Raw genomic sequence first — 9,642 nt, 5'->3', positions numbered from 1 at the left:
TGATATTTGTTGGTATAGTTACTCATGAATTTGTGAAGGTTAAAATAACACCGATATTTGTTGGTATAGTTACTCATGAACTGATGAAGGTTAAAATAACATCGATACTTATTGGTATGGTTACCATTGAACTGATGAAGGTTAAAGTAGCTGATAACTGTGTGTGTGTGTAGCGATAATGTAAACCTACAAAACAGAATGGGAGCGATGGTTAACTCTCTGGTAGAGCTTTGGATTTCGAAGCTAACGAGCCGATATCACAAAATATTCGCTGTACTTTAAGCCGTTTCTACGTTATAAGAGTGACAGTCAATCCCTTAACAGGGATGGTGGGTGGCAGGGTGTTGCTGACAGTTTACCTTCCCTCTGGATAGAAGTTCAAAATCTGTGATAGTGGTTGTGCTATAAATATAAAACAAAACCTATTATAATTTCTTAACTTGTTACATCCAACACAACGTTTCAATAGTCAACCTGTTTGCATCCGAAACCAACATGTAAGAACGTTTCTCAACTGATTTTAGCTTCATAAAGTGCTCGTTTTATTTGAATGGTGTAATGAGAATCTTACGTTGTTCGTGGTAAATAATAAACCACCATATTTTATCCATACGCTTGGAACGTTTGGAATTTGTTGCTTTAAATAGCGATTCCTAATTATAGTCATTAATAGTGAACGTATAATAGAATACAAATCTTAAATATCAATATGATTTCAAATACTTTGTAAGAGGTTAATAGATACAAGATGATCAAGTTAATACTGAACTTGTTAAGAAAAAAAATGGGAACTTTAAAGAATGCTAAAGCTCCTGAGCCAGATAATATTTTCCCAAGAGTTTTGAAAGAGGTTAAGGATTGGATTTTTAAGCTAATTGAATAGAGGGAAGATGTCAGAAGATTTAAGGTTGTCTAATGTATCTCTTCTTTTTCCGGGGAAATGGTAAAAAAGTGTTCCGATAATTATAGGCATATTAGTCTTACATAAGTGGTGAGAAAAGGTTTTGAAAGTCTCATAAAAGATGATTTGTATAGTAATTTTCAAAAGTTTAACGTTTTATTGGTAAGTTAGCATAGTTTTACTAGGGGGAAGATGTTGCCTTATTAATATTTTGAAATTCTTTGGAAAGATTACTTCTTATGTAGATGATGGTACAGGTGTGATTTGGTTGTACCTAGATTTTCAGAAAGCATTCGACAAGGTGTTACATAAAAGGCATTTCTGTGGAGGGGAATTGATTGGTTTATTAGATAGACAACTGACTAGATGAAAGAAGGTTGCTTTAAACAGAGTTCGGTCACATTGGATTAATGTCACAAGTGGGGTACCTCAGAGTTGAGTCTTAGACCCCCCCCCGATCTTTTTGATTTACACCGATAACAGAGATGAAGTAATGGTCGATAAATTTAATGATGATATCAAGATGTTGCTAGCTGTGAAGAAGATTCTACTGCTTTACAAAAGGATTTGAATGATTTGTTAAGTTGGGAGAATAATAGGGCACATTGGCTTTTAATTATAATAAATGCAAGGTAACGCATACTGGATACCATAATTTGAATTATATGTATAATTTTGATGGGAATAACTTTAACAGTGTTATTGAAAAAATAATCTCGATGTTCTGGTTGATTAGTCTGTTAAGCCACACCCGGAAATGTGTTGTTGCTTGTGGTAGGACAAGTAGGATTTTCGGTTGTATCTACAGAAATATTGAATACATATCTAAAGCGGTTATAATAGCATTGTACAGGTCACTGGTTAGGCCACATTTGGATTATTGTATTCAATCTTAGATGCCTTACGTTAGGAAGGACATTGAATTGTTGAAAAAGGTTCAGAGGAGTAGTTAGTAGGATGATATCTGGAAAGGAAAAGTTATCATTTGAGGACAGGTTAAGATTTCTGAAATTTTCTCTTGAAAAAAGAAAAGGTAGAGAGCCTCTGATTGAAGTGTTTCGGGTTGTAAAGGGAATTGATAGTGTTGATGCATCATTATTTTTGTACTTAATGTACTTTGGCTGGGAGGAGTCAGATATGGTTAATTTAAGTAAGTTTAAAGGAAGACTTGATAAATATTTGACCGATAAGAGCTGACTGTGAATTTTTAAATTTTTATTCTAAAGTTTAGTTTAGTGTAATGGACGGCCAAGATGGACCAACATGTTCTTGTTGTACTTATATAAGTTGCTTGTATCCTAGTAAAAGAACTATACTATGTCCTAGTAAAAGAACCATACTGTATCCTAGTGAAAGGACCATACTGTATCCTAGTGACAGAACCAAACTGTATCCTAGTGAAAGAACTATACTGTATCCTAGTGAAAGAACCACACTGTATCCTAGTGAAAGAACCACGCTGTATCCTAGTGAAAGAACTATACTGTATCCTAGTGAAAGAACTATACTGTATTCTAGTGAAAGAACCATACTGTATCCTAGTGAAAGAACCATGCTGTATCCTAGTGAAATAACCATACTGTATCCTAGTGAAAGAACTATACTGTATCCTAGTGTCCTAGTGAAAGAACCATACTGTTCTCGATTTTTGAATGAATTTCGTTCAGTTTAATTGCTTTGTACTCTCGTTCCATGTACACAGTTACTAACTACGTTTTAATTCTTAGATTTTGGTTGTTACAGAAATATAAAGTGTTTTGTTAACTCTACCAATCTTCTTATTGTTACAGAACGTTAACTCGACACAAATACACGTATTGACAATTATCTTTTTTTTAAATAGCCTTACTTCATTATTGTCACCAACATCTTGTGAAGTTAATCATTATCAAGTACTCAATTCTCCCACAGGTGTTTGTTCTAAGGAAATCGGCTACACACAGAATACCATCACGTGACGTCCGATTTTACATTTGCAGCTTGTCCACGGACACCATAGTGTACAAGGTATGTCCGAATAGATATTCACTCTTCGATTAAATTAAAATGTAATATTTAATTAAAATAATGAGACAGACATTGTACAGGGATTATCGTGTCTGGAATGGGAACCCGAAGGTTCATGGTTCGCTTCTCACTTTGTGACTGTGGATACTTTTTATAACATTGACAATCAATTAAGAGTAGCTCAAGAGTTGGCGGTGGGTGATGCTAACTTCCTTCCTTCCTTCTAGTCTATTAGTTCAAATTGAGAATTAGGGACGGCTATACGTAGATAGCCCTTCGCGTAGCTTTGCACGAAAATTCTAAGTATCACATTGAAATATTAATCTTTAAACTGCTTTTAGAGCTTTTTTATGTTTGTTATTCCATTCAGAAACACCGAGCTTCCAAACAGCTGAATTACCACATTATTACTGTATAACAAATTAGGAATTAGGCTTAGCGAGTATTAAGCCTACATCTGAACTATTAATCCAGTAACCACAATGTGACTTACTTACTTTGTGGACGAAAGCCTAAATTTCAGAATTAAGTTGAAATTCACTAAATTTAAAGTTATCTTCTAAATATGACGTTATTTTTTTTAGGGCCAGCTGACTTCTGGACAGCTATGGGAATACTACAAGGACTTACAAGATCGTAGGTTCAAAACTTACTTGGCTTTAGTTCACTCCAGGTTTTCGACGAATACTTTTCCAAGCTGGGAAAGAGCACACCCTTTAAGGCAAGACTTTAATAAGGAAAGATTTCAAAACGATAAAGTCTATAGTTTTTAAAGAACAACCAGGACAGCACAAAGTATTGAATGTTTAGACTAAAGTAAAAACAAATTTTTATTCTCGAGTGCAAATATTTTCTGAGATTTCAAAATGAAGTTATAAAGCTTCTAATACTTGGAAATGAGGACAAAGAAAGAACCTGTAACTTCGTTGTTGATAATTTCTTTTTTATTGTTTCTTTTACTCATGGTTAGCGTCCTCGGACTGTGAATCTGAGAATTAATGGTTCGTACCCCGTCCGCACTTTGGGGCAATGGGTGCACAATAAGAGTGACAGTTAAACCTCACTGTTCATTCAGAAAAGAGTAGCCAAAGAAATGGCGGTGGGTGCTTTGATTAGCTACCTTTCCTCTAGTTTATCAGTTCAAATTAAGGACGAATTTTTTGCTCATATAGCCTTTTGTGTAGCTTTGCGCGAAAATTGAGAATAACGAAAAACGTTTTACTCAAGAAGGGGTGATAATGTGTGAGAAAATACAGCACTGGATTGGATTAATTATTCTTGGGGTTATGTGTCAAGTAGGAATGTATTGTTTTAAATTCTGCCTTTTCACAGATAACCGAAAGATTTCAAACGTGGTGCTAGGTAACGCCAAAGAGCAAGTCCATCTAAAGATATACTAATTGTCGCCACAGAACAAATCGGTCGAGGGGGTCAGTAGCTGTCATTACAAAGTAAGCAAATCAGTAGAAGATGCCTGTAGTTGTTGCCAAACAAGTCAGTCGAAAGTGGGAGTGAAAGATAATAGAGAAAAAATTCACACGTCTGAATAAAAACGCTTTTTAGTTTTTGTCAGATAGTACAGACCGTGTTACTTTAAAAGTAGACTCAGGAAGAACCGTTAAAGAATTAGAATAAATAGAGCTTCTAATTAAGCACGTTGAACGAGGAGCGCGATAATAAAAATATTGTTTATTCTATTACAAGTTACAGTTTTTACAGTCAAAAAGTATACTTTAAAACAGGTACAACCTTTCGATCACTGGTGCGATCATTCTCAAATACACAAGTTTTAACAACAGAGAAGGTTTTAGTATTTAAATCCTAAATTTAAAAGTAAAACCTTCTTTAGCGTTAAAAGTTGTGTGCTTGAAAATGATCGCACCAGTGATTGAAACGTTGTACCTGTTTTAAAGTATACTGTAACCTGTAATAAAACAATACTTTTCATCAGCAAGTAAACTCAAAACGAAACTATTAAAAATATTGTTTAACAAATACATTATTGACATTTTTTCGTAAAGTGTGTTCAAATGAGCAAGAAAATGTAAAAAACTTATTAATTTTTTTTCTGTGTTTATATATAGAAACCCAAATTTCAGTTGCTATAATTAGTTTTTTTTACACTTTCTTGCATATGTTTTTAATGTTCTTTACTGAAAAAACTCAACAATTGTTTTATCAAACAATATTTTGTTACAGTGCTCCACGTTAAACGTGCGTAATTAGAACCTTTATATATTTTAGCCTTTCAACGATGCTTTTCGAGCCTCATACATACATTCTGTGCTGACTGCCAGACGAAGGACGTCTCCACGAAACGTTGAACAAATTAAAACTGGAAAAAGTTTTGATTTAAACGTATTAATTTTCCTTTATTATCTTTTATCCACGTTTTTAACTTCACAGTTATTCAAGAAGTTATTCGAGTCGTTATTGATCGAGAGCAGTTCTGAGAACTTACGATTGAAAGTAAAGGAGAACATGTCAAGCATATCCAGTGACGTATACACATAATGCTATGCGAGGTATGAACAGAATTAAATCAACGATTTATATAATTATTGTACTTTACCGAAAACTTTGTGTAAAATTAAATAAGCTTGTTTGTTTGTAGTTAAGCACAAAGCTACACAATGGGCTATCTGTACTCTATCCATCGCGGGTATCGAAACCCGATTTCTAGCGGTATAAGCCTACAAAAATACCCCTGTGCTACTGGGGGACATTTTAAAATAATGTGTTATAATAAATCATATCGTTCTTTCTTACTCTAGAGGATCTGGTCTAGGATTCTTCATGACAGCTGTAAATAACGTAAAGAAATCTTCGTTAACATGCCAGTTAACTCGCGAAATTTATTAATTAATCTGAAGAAAATTAAGCTAATTAATCGAATAACTTGCGAGTGACTGAAATTCCGTTTGATGATGAAAAACTTAATTTTTTCACTCGTACAGTTGAGTTTTATGTATAGTAACTGTTGTAGTTTATAAACATAGACGTACAGTACGTGACCTGCGGTAATTCACACAGATTTTTAGTCGTTCCCGTTGGTAAAGTTCTCGTTATGTTATATTTGTTACGTGTTCGGTCTAGTGTTCTATTACGATAGATTGAACTTGCGTGAACCACGTTGTCATTCTTTTCTTAACCGTATGTTCAACTCAAGGTTTGATAGTGGAATACAGCGTGTGAGAAGATTTGATTGGTTGTTTGTTGTTAAAAGTGAAGGTGCTCTGTACACCTTCCGAGAACGAGCCCCGATTTATAAGCCCACAAGCTTGCCGCTGTGTCATCTGAGGTCACAAGATTTTACCACTGTAATTTTAAAACGTTAATAAGGTGTTTGATAGGCTGGTTCAGAGATTATATTGTTGATACGAGTGTTTGATAGGCTGGTTCAGAGATTATATTGTTGATACGAGTGTTTGATTGGCTGGGTCAGATATTTTATTGTTGATACGAGTGTTTGATAGGCTGGTTCAGAGATTAATATTGTTGATACGAGTGTTTGATAGGCTGGTTCAGAGATTATATTGTTGATACAAAGATGTTTAATTCAAACCTCAAATATAACCATACTCTGTTCTGGATTTACGTCTTTAAAATCATCTCATTTTCTGGTTTTAGTATAATTAACTTTTCTAAAACCCTTTGTCGTCGTTGCTTTGAAGAGCCAATAGTTGAGTATTTCATTTCTTTTTAGGAGTAAATAAAATTCTTTTTTACATATTAATGAGTTTTAAAGGTCAAATGTCACCTTGCATGTTACATCAAGGGTTAAAAATGCAACAAATGTAACAAAGTTAATTCGTTTGTTTCAAAATAATCAAACTTTAATCTGTTTGATTAATTTGTTTTTCACCTGGTGACAACTGGCTCATTCATCTTGAAATAATGGCTTTCTCATTACCATGATAAATTCTTTTTCTCGGGCCAGTGAAACGTGATTTGAATGCCTTCGTTTTGTAGTTTTTTTCTGTTACGTTTCATCAGATATTTTGTAACCAAGACCGCAGTATCTTTATTTGTTTGAAAATAAACGGATAGCGGCTCATTTGATGCAAGCTTTGACTATAAACGTAGGAGCGACGAAAATGGAAAAAAATAATCAAAAATGTCGTGTAAATTATAACTGGGAACACAAACAGCTCTTATAGTGAAAGTTATAGTCCGTGTGTTGCCATGGTGAATACTTTCCCATGGACTATCTTGAATCCGAAGGCAGGGACAGTCCAGAAGAAACTGTTCAATATTTTTACACGTAAGTTATGTAATAAAAGAAACCAGGTTTCTAAAGTTTAAGACTAAATAGCGTTGTACAATGTAAACGTATAATAAGGACATTGTCTGGGTTTCATAGTTTCTAAAAACATAGATTTGTAAACATGTCGAACTGCTGACACAGGGTACAGATTATGGTACAGCAATCACCTCCTAAACTTGTACACTTCCCAACCTCCTGCTTCTCTTCCCTTGAAGTCGAGATGATTATGTTGTTGGCCCAGTAAGTTACTTACAGTTACTATTAACAAAAGGCTAAAAAAATGGATGTAGCTCAGATGTACTGCATGTAGCTCAAGTATTTTGGATGTAGCTGAAGGATAATGTATGTAGCTCACGTACCGTCGTACGTACGCTTGTCTCGAGTTTCCTAGGTTGTCATTACCACGAAACTGGTTGGTTCTTATATTTAGTTGTCAGAGAAGAAGCAAATCACTGCCTAGATAACAGAGGAAAATAGAACAGGATGGTGAGTTGTTGGGAATTGTTTAATTACTGACTGTGTTGAAGACTATTCTGTTTAAGTACTGACTGTGTTGAGGACTATTCTGTTTAAGTACTGACTGTGTTGAAGACTGTTCTGTTTAAGTACTGACTGTGTTGAAGACTATTCTGTTTAAATACTGACCGTGTTGAAGACTATTCTGATTAATTACTGACTGTGTTGAAGACTATTCTGTTTAAGTACTGACTGTGTTGAGGACTATTCTGTTTAAGTACTGACTGTGTTGAAGACTATTCTGTTTAAGTACTGACTGTGTTGAAGACTATTCTATTTAAGTACTGACTGTGTTGAAGACTATTCTGTTAAAGTAATGACTGTGTTAAGGACTAATCTGATTAATTTCTGGCTATAGTGAAGGCAGTTCTGTTTAGTTACTGACTATAGTGAAGACTATTCTGATTAATTACTGACTGTGTTGAAGACTATTCTGTTTAAGTACTGACTGTGTTGAATACTATTCTGTTTAATTACTGACTATAGTGAAGACTATTCTGTTTAATTACTGACCGTGTTGAAGACTATTCTATTTAAGTACTGACTGTGTTGAAGACTGTTCTGTTTAAGTACTGACTGTGTTGAAGACTATTCTGTTTAAATAATGACCGTGTTGAAGACTATTCTGATTAATTACTGACTGTGTTGAAGACTATTCTGTTTAAGTACTGACTGTGTTGAAGACTATTCTGTTTAAATACTGACTGTGTTGAAGTCTTCAACACAGTCAGTACTTAAACAGAATAGTCTATTCTGATTAATTACTGACTGTGTTGAAGACTATTCTGTTTAAGTACTGACTATGTTAAGGACTAATCTGATTAATTACTGGCTATAGTGAAGACTATTCTGCTTAAATACTGGCTATAGTGAAGACTATTCTGTTTAATTACTGACCGTGTTGAAGACTATTCTGCTTAAATACTGGCTATAGTGAAGACTATTCTGTTTAATTACTGACCGTGTTGAAGACTATTATATTTAAATACTGACTGTGTTGAAGACTATTCTGTTTAAGTACTGACTGTGTTGAAGACTATTCTGTTTAAGTACTGACTGTGTTAAGGACTATTCTGATTAATTACTGACTATAGTGAAGACTATTCTGTTTAATTACTGACTGTGTTGAAGACTATTCTGTTTAAGTACTGACTGTGTTGAAGACTGTTCTGTTTAAGTACTGACTGTGTTAAGGACTATTCTGATTAATTAATGACTATAGCGAAGACTATTCTGTTTAATTACTGACTGTGTTGAAGACTATTCTGTTTAAGTACTGACTGTGTTGAAGACTGTTCTGTTTAAGTACTGACTGTGTTAAGGACTATTCTGATTAATTACTGACTATAGTGAAGACTATTCTGTTTAATTACTGACTATAGCAAAGACTATCCTGTTAAATCACTGACTATAGCGAAGACTATCCTGTTTAAGTACTGACTCTGTTGAATAATGGCTGGAGACGGCTTGAATGGGTAATGAAGAAAAACTTTAATATAAGTTTAACATAACAGCAAATGTAGAACGTTTCGACAAGGTTTTTATTCTTCAGCAGAGTCAGAGTACCTGAAGATGACTCCATAGCATTAGATTAGCTGTTTTACCAAACCGTTTCGGGTTTTTATGATAGTTAGAAGCACATATTTACATTATTTACTTATGTCTGTTTTAGTTCCATAGCATTAGATTAGCGGTTTTACCAAACCGTTTCGGGTTTTTATGATAGTTAGAAGCACATATTTAAATTATTTACTTATGTCTGTTTTAGTTCTATAGCATTAGATTAGCGGTTTTACCAAACCGTTTCGGGTTTTTATGATAGTTAGAAGCACATATTTACATTATTTACTTATGTCTGTTTTAGTTCCATAGCATTAGATTAGCGGTTTTACCAAACCGTTTCGGGTTTTTATAATTGTTTGAAGCACATATTTACATTATTTACTTATGT

The 9,642-nt window shown here is 34.1% G+C and overlaps 1 protein-coding gene across 1 annotated transcript in view; it reads left to right on the top strand.

The window, feature by feature from the left end:
• The window catches only part of LOC106459606 (putative glutamate synthase [NADPH]), an 81,845-nt gene that overhangs the window by 30,173 nt on the left and 42,030 nt on the right, over positions 1–9,642 (top strand). The window contains exons 6-8 of the mRNA XM_022386128.1: positions 2,813–2,908; positions 3,493–3,629; positions 5,683–5,722. Coding sequence (XP_022241836.1) covers positions 2,813–2,908; positions 3,493–3,629; positions 5,683–5,722 — 273 coding nt within the window. The remainder of the gene's footprint in view (positions 1–2,812; positions 2,909–3,492; positions 3,630–5,682; positions 5,723–9,642) is intronic.

This window comes from Limulus polyphemus, unplaced genomic scaffold (genome assembly GCF_000517525.1).
Source record: "Limulus polyphemus unplaced genomic scaffold, Limulus_polyphemus-2.1.2 Scaffold636, whole genome shotgun sequence".
Lineage (NCBI taxonomy): Eukaryota > Metazoa > Arthropoda > Merostomata > Xiphosura > Limulidae > Limulus > Limulus polyphemus.
Note: the sequence above shows the minus strand (reverse complement) of the source record. Positions and strands in the feature narration are given on the sequence as shown.